General features: G+C 37.6%; 1 protein-coding gene across 4 annotated transcripts in view; it reads left to right on the forward strand.

Moving 5' to 3' along the window:
* Positions 1-4,405: 4,405 nt before the first annotated feature.
* frem1a (Fras1 related extracellular matrix 1a) overlaps positions 4,406-12,113 on the forward strand; it is a 70,156-nt gene continuing 62,448 nt past the window's right edge. For 3 of the 4 annotated variants that reach the window (XM_028037341.1, XM_028037342.1, XM_028037347.1), the window contains exons 1-2: positions 4,406-4,487; positions 11,472-11,885. In XM_028037341.1, coding sequence (XP_027893142.1) covers positions 11,643-11,885 — 243 coding nt within the window. In that variant the 5' untranslated portion in view covers positions 4,406-4,487; positions 11,472-11,642. The remainder of the gene's footprint in view (positions 4,488-11,471; positions 11,886-12,113) is intronic. The other variant, XM_028037346.1, reaches the window with a different exon arrangement.

The raw sequence follows: 12,113 nt of genomic DNA on the forward strand, positions 1-12,113 counted from the left end.
CTGAAGCGGAATCGAGATCTCTTTCAATTTCAGTAGACCATTTATCTATTTCTCCCACCATGGCTTTATATCGTCTGGGAGAGGATCGTCCCATCCTATGCCTCTGTGACAAAGCTCTTGAAAAATAAGTTTTCCCCTATGGCTGAATGGAGCAATGAATCCAAGAGGATTGTAAAGCAAAGCAATGATGGACAAGCAGCTGCAGCGGGTTGAAGGTTGATCCTTTAAGCCGATGTTAAAAACAAAGGTGTCATTTTTATCAACCACTGCCGAGTGCACACTCTGATGAGGCTGGATCCAAACCACAGGGCTCGATGGCTGCTGCTCTTTGTGGCAAATAGGTCCTTCTTGGATCCAAAGGATCCAAGAAGAGCAGAGCAGCTTCCTTGTTTGAGTTGAATTTATGAAGCTGTAAGCCTCCCTTTTTACACAACTCTTGTGACTCAATGATCAGTTTCTTGGCTTCCTCAACTGATGGCACACTAACTAAGCCATCATCCACATAAAAGTTTTTCTCAATAAATGTGGCTGCTGGAGGATAGTGAGTCTTGTGTTGCTGTGCCAGATACTTTAACTCAAAATTGGCACATCCTGGAGATAAAGCAGCTCCAAAGAGATGAACTGCCATTCTGTACTCCTGTGGTTCTTTCTCCAAATCTCCACCTTTCCACCAGAAGAATTTAAGATAATTCCTGGATTCAGGAGTGACAGAAAATTGGTAAAACATTCTTTCTATGTCACAAATTATTGCTATGGTCTCTTTCTTGAAGCGATATAGCACTCCTAACAAAGGATTGAGTCCCAGAAAGCACTTGATGAGCTTACAGTTTCAGTTTGAGTGTGACCAAAGATAGATCCATATTCATCTGTTTAATGTTTCTCTTACCCTTTCTTTCTCAAGATGACTATTATAATCTTTATCAATTGTCTCTGTACAATTGTTTATGAGGTCACAAATTTCTTTTCTGAGTGCTTTGATCTTTTTGACAATCTCTGCTGTGGTTTTACTGTTGCGTAGAATGGGTTCGTACTGCAGTCTTACAGCATTATACTTTGCTTGATTGCTTTCCTGTAAATCATTGAGTTCTTCTAATGTACAGAGGGCCTTTAGTTTTTTCCTAGTTTCTCTTGCTACCCACTTCCAAGAATCATAGGAACGCTTTCTCATGTTTTTTGTTGTCTTGGATGTGCATCTCTTGGCCTTTTTCCGTTAATTTTCTTTCTTTGGAGCTAGACCTGAGTGGCATGTCTATAGGATTATCTGTTTTCCCTGTTGGAAGTGACGTTTTATTTGCTTTCTGCAACTGCCTTGGGTTCACCGAAGACTTTTTAATTATCCCTTGACACACTACGCCAATTCAGTTATGCTGCGAACTTGTTCATGTGCTTGTCTATTTTAATTTTATGCTTTATCTTGCCTGTGTGAGAGCATTGGTGCGAGCGGAGACAGCTGGGTTCCAGATGGGATGGTGTCAGCTTCACTGCAAAAAGATCTGGTCTACTTGCGATGAGTTTTCACTGTAGCGGCCACTTGGAATAAACAGCGAGACGCAGGGAGTTCCAAACAGGTACAGTTTCATCTTGATTTTTTTTTTGTCATAGACATCGTGAAAACTGTAGCATGAAATAAAAGGATACATAATTGTTGGACATGCTTAACTCTTGTATAAAATTAACATATTAATATTCACACATACAAAAAAAGAATACGTTGTATCCTTAACTCTTCAGCATACACGGTTTCGTTTTTAAACAAATAAACCAATGACGTTCTATTCCTTCTTAAATAAACAAATAACATTTCTTATCACAAATCACAATTGCGCATATTTATACCTCATTCTGCTTTCCAAGGGCGCTATTTTAAAGATTTCCTTCGGGTTCCATCAGGATCTAACACTGTCTCATCGTGCTTAGTAAGAACAGGAAGTGCATATCACAAAACACACAAAGAAGAAATATACCGTTCTTCAAAATAAAAGCATAAATTAACCACTAGGTGTCACTGTTGGAACGATGAACAAGAAGGAGAATTTTATTATTTAGTAGCTATTTACAGTTATGTTTATTTGTTTATGGTTTATTTATGTTTATTTATGTTTATTTGTTTTTTTTCTTGTCTGGTCACTTCAGTTTATTCTTCATGTTAGTTTCTCATTGTTTGTGTTTTGGATTTGCCTTTCACCTTTGATTTGTGAAACTCCAATAAAGGTTGATTTTACCACTTTTTTGCATCTGGACCATACTGGAACAGTGTTTCCCAATCCTGGTCCTCAAGGCACACTGCCCTGCATGTTTTAGGTATTTCCTTGCTTCAGTCCAGCTGATTTCAAATGATGACTAATTAACAGGCGTTTGTTGAACTGCAATCAGTCGAATCAGGCACATTTAAGCAGGGAAACCTCTAAAACATGTAGGACAGTGTGCCTTGAGGACCTGGGTTGGGAAACACTGTATATTAGAACTGCTCCAGCTTCAAAATTACAACACCTATGTAACTGGGTCTATATTGTTAGTTGTATATTTTCACAAAATGTTTTCTTTAATTTATTTGTCCTCTTATACTTGTCTGTCTTTGTGTTCCTCTGTGTCTGCTATGATGGGTTTGGTCCTCCAGCTCCGCCCTACTTTCTTCTTCTTTTGTTTGGGGTCCTCCAGCACCATTATAAATGTTAAGTTGTTCATTTCCTCTTCCCTTTTGTTACTCGTTCCACTGGGAAGAGGCAAGTTTTATAATCTATTGTAATCCTTTCATTTATATTGTCCAAATGTTTATTTTTTTTTCTTCTGTATTAATGTTAGGTGTTTTAATATTTTCATTCGAGTTCCTATTATGCATTTATAAGATTTGATGCATGCTAACATTATTATTTTGTATAGATCGGGTTGGAGAACTGGAGCACATGCTACGTGCTAATGCTAATATCTCCCGATTGACAGGCTGAATAAACGGAGTCCGCCTCCAAACCCAGACTCGGTGTTTTATGGTTTGTCCTATCAACACACAACGCAGAAGTCCACCGGTCACACCTAGACATATCAAACAAGCACTGGACTACTCTGTTCTAATAGCAGAATATTTATAACCATGTTTGGGATTTGTGAAACCTTTTTCTGATTTGTTAACACTTTTTTGCATCTGGGTTGCACTAGAACTCCTCCAGCTCCAAAACTACAACACCTAGAGTCCTAGACACTTCAAACCTGCACTGGATTATTTTCAATTAATAGCAGTTGGAAATGGAATAAAAAATTGAGTGTACCTCATCTGTACAGACTAGTAGAACACTTTGACGCTGATTTTTAGACAATAGGTCACATGAAGTAGAAGTTATTGAAGAAAACATTATATTATTTAATATTAAAATGATACAAAATATTGAATATGACTTCAAAATTTAATAGAGAATATGTAATTGCATGAATTACCACTTTTTTGTGTCAGTTGGTCACAAGACATCTATTTACATTAGTTTGTCAGGAGTGTTTGGTTTGGAAATTTGTTGACGGTCCCTAGGTGAACCTCCGAGCGCTTGAGGGGGTAGAGAACAGCTGGCCAAAAATAAAAAATAAAAATAAAAAAAGTAGTTAAAATGGAATAAAAATGCCTCGTCTATATAGTCCAGTAGAACAATTTCACACTGATTTTGAGTCAATAAGTCACATGACCTAGAAGCTATTGAAGACAAATATTAAATTATGAATGTATAAATAACTAAAAAATAAAAAAAAAAGATTTAAAATGGATTAAAAATTGGTTGTGCCCCATCTACACATTTTAGCCTTGTGAATTTTAATCCTGCTCAGCGCCGCTCCTACATTGGCGGGAAAGAGAGTCAGTGGTTTTTGGCCTGGAGACACATCCGCCTATGTTCTCTACTTCTGAAGCCTCCACAGAGCAGTTGCATTTACCAGCTAGGTAACTTCTGAAGTCAGATTTCCATTTGATTTTATTTAGAGGAACCAAGATAAAGGGGGAAAATGCAACATTTTTCAGGTCTCTTTTTAAAATATTTAATCCTCCACACACATTTTTTTATTTTGTGTAGGACTGTTACCAATCACAATAAAATAAGCTGAACTTTGGGTTGGAAATTGGTCAGAATGTGGACACATGATGAGAAAATGATAAAGAAGCATTTGTTTCTCTTGTAAGCCTTTTCTGTTTGCAACAGTAAAAAGCATGCAATATTTGCAAGGTCATTGTCTCTGTTCAAGTGTTAAATTGGTACCCACTTGTGTTCAGTAATAACAAAGCAACAATTACTTTAGACAAGACTTTAATCTTAGTCTATTGCTTATTTTTGAGTTTTTCCCTATTCGATGACTGATCCCACAGCAGCAACAGGACAAACAATACATCCATTGCTTTTCCTGTCCCTCCCCTCTTTAGTCATGTTACTCTCTTAGAGGTGGAGTTACTAAAACAGTTGCAGTTAAGAACACACAGCAAGAAGCAGGTAGTGGAGAAAGGATCAGATGTTCAGGTAAGAACATGCTTACATGTTTGCGTGTCTCAGAACATTGCACTGGATGCTTTTTTTTGTTCATTTGGTTTTAGTATATGGGACTAGATGTTCTTCATCACTAAATCTGCTCTTTAAAAATATACATTTACGCCTAGGTTCCTGTGAAGGAATGATGAAAGTGCCCAGATGCACAATGGTAATCATCTTGCTTTTAATTATTGGACACTATACCACCACTTGTAGTGCATTCAAAGAAGTAAGCATTTTAAAGCTTTCCAAAGAACTTCTGGGAACACCAGAGCCACTGTGTTCTGGTTGTGGGAATGTAGGAATATCTGGGAGCCTTTTCAGTCTCTTTGTTGCACGCTAGGCTCCATGCTGCTGGACGACAGCCAAACACTAGCTTGTGTTTTCAGCAGAATGCTTTCTTTCTCCCCACCAGCTGTTTTTCTTAGAACTGTGCAGAACTCTGAGGACCCTGTCATTACTGAAATTAAAAGATGCAGTGACTAGATGCATACCCAGCAGTGGAGCAGAGCTGTTTGTTGCATGACACATTCCAAAAGTAACTGTGGTTACAGTAGACTGAGTAGAAGTAAAGATACTAGCAAACTGTTCAAATATGCCTGTACTTTCTAATATATATGTGGTAAACATAGATGTATTTTATTTAAAACATTTTTAAGGCTTGTCACATCTCAGCACCTAATACCTGCTATCTCTGCAAAATGTTTATTTACAGAGCTGCCCTCGTTTCCAAATAAGCAATTAAAGTCAGAGCAAGAGGAACGTTTAAGACATTTTATTGCTGGCAAAGATGTTGTGACTCTATTCCCACAAGGTTGTTTACAAATTGCGCAGCTTCTTCTGGTTAGTGCATTACATATGTCACGACCAAACATTAGCGATGTGTTGAAGTTTGAATCAGATCCAACTGTTTCAAACTTCAACAGTGTCAATGCTTCCAGCTGAAATTGTTCCTGAATAGCCGAGAACTTCTGGATGAAGCGAAGCATAGAACAATCAGCTGATTTTCACCAGGCTATTGTGAATGGAAGCCAAATAGGATTTTGAGACCTGGATTTGTTAGAATTCTCAGCCTATCCAAGTTCATCTTCAGGAGTCATTACTTTTGTGTCCCATTTGTTAAGATGTAACAAATGGGACACATCAGGACATTTTTCAAAACTGGCAGAAAACAAATTGTGAAAGCCTTTGTAATGACCCTTTTTAAGTCGGCTAGAGCAAAGTGCTGCTCCATTGGATTAAGATCAATGTTTGGTTTGGGTTTGGATTAGGGAGAGCACTTTGTTCTGCTATGGGTTTAAAACAGTATCTGCTGTTAGACCAAGTTAACACTCAACAGACACTGAACATTCTGCTTATTGACAGGCTAGTAAGGGAATAACTGTCCAAGCCTTTTTGATGAGGGCGTGGTCTTCGCTTGTTTTTACTTTGACATGAAAAGACTCATTGTCCAACTTGACAGGAAGTGGATGGGCTTAAGTCTTGTTAATGCATTGGTTAACATTAGTACCTTTCCAAGAACTCTTTCCTCCATCTGAGGCCATCCTAATGGGATTGTCATCAGTTACTGGGCCATGCAGATCTTTATTGAGAGATCAAAGAGCATTTTGCATTTTTCCACAGTGAGTGGATATGAACTGTACAGTCATTTAATGTATCAGTGAAAGAATGAGGGAGCTATTTGCTCAGATGTGAACTTTTTTTCCAGTTTGGTGCTGGTTATCATTTCATGGCATATCTGAAAGAAAGCACTGATGTTGACTGGTAACTTTTGGCTCTTGGTCAGGGCTCCAGTTCTTCTTGGTGCCGGCTGTTTTTAGAGTCAGGGCACTGTCCCAACTCGTCATGTTCTTCCATCAGACCACAACATTTCTCTTTATGGTGCTGGCTTTGCTGCAATCTCATCTCTTCTCATCATAAATAAGAATTTATTCTGGAAGACAATTGAAAATGGGATTGTTTGTGGTTTAATTATAAGACTATTTCTGGCATTCTTCTTGTTGCAGCCACAAATTTATTCTATGAAGATTTTATGTGATAGAACACTGCATATTTGTAAAATGGAAATTCAAATTTTGAATCGAAATGTAAGAAATGTTTCCATTTTGTTCCCCTGCGTAATTTGCGTAGATGCTAACTAACCTCACAGTTTTTTGGGGGTTGGTCTCTACCAGTTTTGCACATCCTGAGACTGAAACAATTCAGTCTCAGGACTGAATACATAGACTGGCTGTATGCTCAGGGTGTTTGTCCTCCTGGAAGGTAAACCTCTACCCCACTCAGGTCTTTTGCAGCCTCTAACAGGTTTTCCTCCAGGATTGTCTTGGATTTAGCTCCATGTGTCTTCCCATTGCCTTTGACTCTGGTTATAATAAATTACATCAAGTCTTCTCAAGAACATTGAAGTAGGACATCTGCAAAAAACCAATTCACAAAAAATTCTTTTCAGTTTATGTGTAAAATTCTCCTCTTCACAGACTTTGAGCAGTGCCTTATAGTCACTTGTTTTATCCACATAGATCAGTGGTCTGCAACTCTAGTTCTCAAGCACCACTGTCCTGCAACTATTGGAGGCATCCTTGCACCAACACACCCCAATCAACATTTTTAATTAATTATTTGTCAGAAAGTTAGGACACACCAAAGAACTTTCTCAGAGCTCAGCTCAGAGGCTGAGCTCCAAAGGCGACTCTTTTGACCAACTTTGAGTTTTACTGTGGGGTGAGTTTTAGCAGTGATGTCTCCAACATAATGAATGCAGGAGTATACAGTCCAATCAGTTGCTTTGACTAAATGGAAACTACTAAATTACTAGATTAAACAAGGTTGAGTCTTAGAAAATAAATCATGTTGGGCTTTCCCATTTACCACTCTTCAAACAGGCTGTCGATATTTTCAGAAAATAATAATAAAAAAACAAAAAAGAACCTCCCAACTGAGATTAATTTACAATCTGCTACATACAGTATTACCTCTCTGAGAACAGCTCTTAAGGAAGAAGGCCTTATTTTGTCAGGTACATGCCATGCTTTTTAGATTTTTGTTTCTAAAAATATTAAAAACTATTTACCCATTTGCTTCCCCTCAATCTATCTGTCAGATAAAATCTAAATAAAATACAGTGAAGTTTGTATTGTAAGGTGACAAAATGTGAAATAGTTCATGGGTGTGAATATTTTTTAAGGTATACTATGTACTAGAGTATTCTCAGGTCAAACTAGATGCTGCACCTGCAAAATCAAATGGATTGAATCACAACACAATTCACAGGGGTGAAGAATCAGGTAGTGCTGATATTTTGCTGAAGTCAGATGCATACTGACTGCTTGGAGCCATCTGAAACCCCATCTTGGCACTTTTAAATAAGATCTTTTCAACTCCTAAAACACAAGCATTGTCTGAGGGAACAGGCTGCAACATGTTCCTCAGCTCTGAGGCTGATTACAGGCTGTTTTCTGTGGGTGGGAGGTCCAGGAAGGTGCTCTGTTAAAGTGTTAAAAGAATGCAGAAGAATAAAATCTGAAGCCTATTCGAGTGAAGCAGCTCAGTAAACTTCCTCAGAGTAAAAATTATGCCTTTCTGTGCCATGAGGAAAAGGAGAAACAAGAAAGAAAAAAGTAGAATGATTATGATAATATTAACAGAAATTCGACAATCATTATATTAAAACATTTTACATTAAAATGATTTCCAATAAAAGCCCCATAAGGTCATTACTGATGTTTTGGTAACACTTTATTCGACAGGGTGTGCATAACACTGACATGACACTGTCAAACATGACATAACATCTGTTATGAACATAAAGGAGTCTTTATGAATGTGTATGACTGTTGTCATGAAGAGTCATTCAATAAGTAATGACAATTTTAATGCAAAGTTGCTCTAGCTCTAGAAATTGCATTGAAAGTCTATTAAAAGTGACAACTTTGCATTAAAGTGTCATTATTTACAAAATCATGCGAAGTTGGGACTTTTAATGCAACTTTTAAAGCAACTTTGCATTAAAACTGACATTATTTATCGAATGACACTTCATGACAACTATCATAGATATTCATAAAGATTCCTTCATGTTCATGACAGCTGTTTTATCATGATTATGAGAGTGTCATGCCAGTCTTATGCACACCCCGTCAAATAAAGTGTTCTGGATGTTTTTGTAGAACATTTGCCCCCTGCTGACTGTGTGAATGTCAGAGGTCACCAGCAAACATCATGTCATTACATTGACGAGTGCTTAGCCTTAGAGTGAGGCCACATCTTGTTCATGTACATATTTCCTGGCTCTGCAGGGAACAGAGTTTTCTAATAGAGATGCAGAACATGCCTCAAAACTCCCTTCAAATGACTTTCGTCTGAGAAAAACAAGCTCTGTTTTCTTTCCCTGTTGTCTTGAACTAGTCTTATTTATGATGTTAGAAGGTCGATTTTCAGATGATTAGTAATGATTCTGCATGTAAAGACAGTGCTCCAATCAAGTGCTTTTTTGCATTTGGATGTTTTACAACAGTTTATTATTGTTATCATTACCACAAAATATGAAGGAAAAACACAGAGGCACTTGGATAGGGGCAACAGTAGAATCCAACAGTGAGAGAAAGAAACTAAGGAGTTTCTTTGAGATATGATGAGTGAGATGGAAATCATATAAGTCCAATAAACAAGATGCAGAGCAGTTAGGGAGCTGACGGAAGGTAATACGCACAAGAGAACCTGAATGGAAATACAGAAGATCTAACAAATCAAAAGCTACGGCTTTATAGTCTAAAGCAAAATACACAGAGAAAGACATGAGGAAGAACTAAGGAACAATACAAAGATCTGTATTACTTTCAGTTGTTTGAAAGTAATACCAAGAACTGTGTTACCCAATGACAATAACACTAAAAGCATCTCATTAAAACAGATTAAAAAATAAAACTCAAACAGCTCAAACAGGTGGCTCATGACAAATAAAAAGAATTAAGAAACAAAAAGACATTTACATGTCGTCCTCATGACTGTTTATCTGCATAACTCATTAAAAACTTAAACTAAAATTAAAAACAAAAAAACTTGTAAGCCAGGGTTTAAATATATGGTATGAAACTTTTACAAAAATATGTTTTTTCTATATTTGTTAAAACGGTCATGTTATGACATCATGTTATGAGCAGGGCCGGCCTAAGGCATAAGCAAACTAAGCAGATGCTTAGGGCCCCAAGGCCACTAAAGGGCCATGTCAGTGGAGCTGATTTTTTATTTTTTTTTTGTAATAATTTTTATGTCATTATAATATCAAAAACACACAATTTCACTATGAAGTGATTTGTTTTTACAATAATATATATTTGATAAGGTATGTATAAATTATTATTTTATTGATAAAAAGAAGAAAAAAATGCTCTTGGGGGCCCCTGGTGCCCGCGGTAGGTACAGCACGCTTCACCGGTAACATGAGCTGGCGTGCAATGTGCAGAGCATCCAAACGTCCACAGCTCTGGTCAGAAGTAAATAAGCAAAACAATGTCTCAAAAAAGGACTTATTCAGGGAGGGAGAAAAGAAAGAGGAAGTATAGAAAAAGCCAAGATAAAGATTTGTTTTAATGTGCCTTGGTAATGTAATGTAAAAGATTTGTAAAACTGCTAATAGAAAATTAGTTTGATAGTGACCTGGGACAGTCCAGTTCAACAGCCAAACATTTTTCTAGGGTCTTTGTATTTATGTGAAACTGAGTTTAAACTTTAAATGAGTTGATTCTCATGGTTGGCTCTGTATATTTCTGAGGTATTTTTGGCTTCAAAGCACCTTGTTTGATAACGTTTGATAACAATTAAAACTTCTCAATGTTTGACCTTGTCTAGCAAAATGTTTTTACGTCAGGCTACATAGCTGCTACATCGATGAGCTGCTCTCTGCTGTAGTTGGGGATATGTTGTTTGCTGCTGAGCAAAATCATTTTGTGGCTAAAACAAACATTATTTTTACATAAACTTCTAAGTTATGTGAAACTTTTGTTAAAATCATTTAAAGGTACAGAATCAGTCCACATTCTCAGGGGAGAAAGACTCACCTGGAATAAATTAAATGTTTAGCTATTGGAGTAACGCTAAGAGAAATTAATTAAATCAAAGAATGTCATGAATATGTGTGTAGGGCTGCACGATTGCAGTTTTCTGGCTGATCGCCGGTTACCGATCTTTAAAAAGACTGACCTGCCAATTAAGATTTTGGCTGATATAAATTTTTTTTGTCTGAAATATCACTAAATATAGTAAAAAAGTCACTGAGTTGGCAACAGTGGGTATATATTGTTAACTGTAAACGTGCAGACTTGACCTGGTGGGCCAGTCTGTCAGTCAAACCTCTCACTGCAGAGCAGAAGAGGACAGAGACTGATTTTTAACCCTTTGCTGATGAAGATAAAATTAGGGGATAAGATCAGTTTCACATGTAAGTATCAGCAGATCGCGATCCCCCAAAATTAAGGAAATCGGCGCAGAGAAATCAACTGGTTGACCAATAAATATATCCTATATTATACATGTATATAAAGTAAACAGCACTGCCAGAGATGCAATAAGTTTATAGCAGGTGTGTGAATGACCTAATGATTGGGCTGCTGATTGCAGCCAGTCCACATTGTTAGCAGAACTAGAGGGCCCCAAAAAAGTTTGCTTAGGGCCCCATGGAGGCTTGGGTTGGCCCTGGTTATGAGACAGCTAACCTGTGAAAAGCTTGCGCTCCTCTACCTCCGCCCTGTGTTAATTTTTTTTTTAAACAGATTATATGTCTCATAACATAGTGACAGTTTTAACAAATATGAAAAAAAAACATATTTTTATGAGTTATTAAATGATTTATACACAAATATGAAGCACGAAGAGTTGAAATGGTAAACTACTCGAGAACAAATTAGTTTTCTTGATGTGTTGAATAGTTTTTTGCTTGTTTATGAAATGCCTTAGCCTGAAATGTTGTGTTTTCCACAGATCCTGACTGACCATGTGACCCACTAAAAGGCGCAGCTTGTCATGCTGTCAAACGTAAAGTTGAGTGAATCCCAGACAAACTTTGACTGGCGTGTGTTGGTGACAGAGACACAGCTTCCATCTGGAGGCTGCTAGATATATCCTTCCTATAACGCCTTGGGACTGAAAGCGATGGGTTTTCCAGGTCACACACTGGCCTTGTCCTTGCTTGTGGTGCTTCTGCTTTTACTGACCTGCTCATCTCTTTGTTCGCTAATAAAAGTCAATAAAGGTTTAAAGGTGAAACGAGGTCAGTCAATCTACCTCCAGGAAGGGGATCTGCAGTTCCATGTTCCTGCTAAGAAGGATGTATGCAAGGTGGAAGTAGTATTAAATGAGCCCATAACTCAAAGAGTGGGAAAACTTGTTCCACAGGTAATGGAACCCTCATGTACAGGGCTAACCCTAACCCTAACCCTGTACAAAAAATGCTAATTCTTTTTACCGGGACTAAAACAATTTGAACAACAGGTTCTTCAAGTTGTCATTGCACCAGCCTATATCACCAGCTGGACCAGCCTTTGATATATCTGTCTAACACTTGATATATCAAAGGCTCAGGGTTGGGGTACCAATCATCTCATGGACAGTACAGACCAAAAG

This window comes from Xiphophorus couchianus, chromosome 14, assembly GCF_001444195.1.
Source record: "Xiphophorus couchianus chromosome 14, X_couchianus-1.0, whole genome shotgun sequence".
NCBI classification, from domain to species: Eukaryota; Metazoa; Chordata; class Actinopteri; order Cyprinodontiformes; family Poeciliidae; genus Xiphophorus; species Xiphophorus couchianus.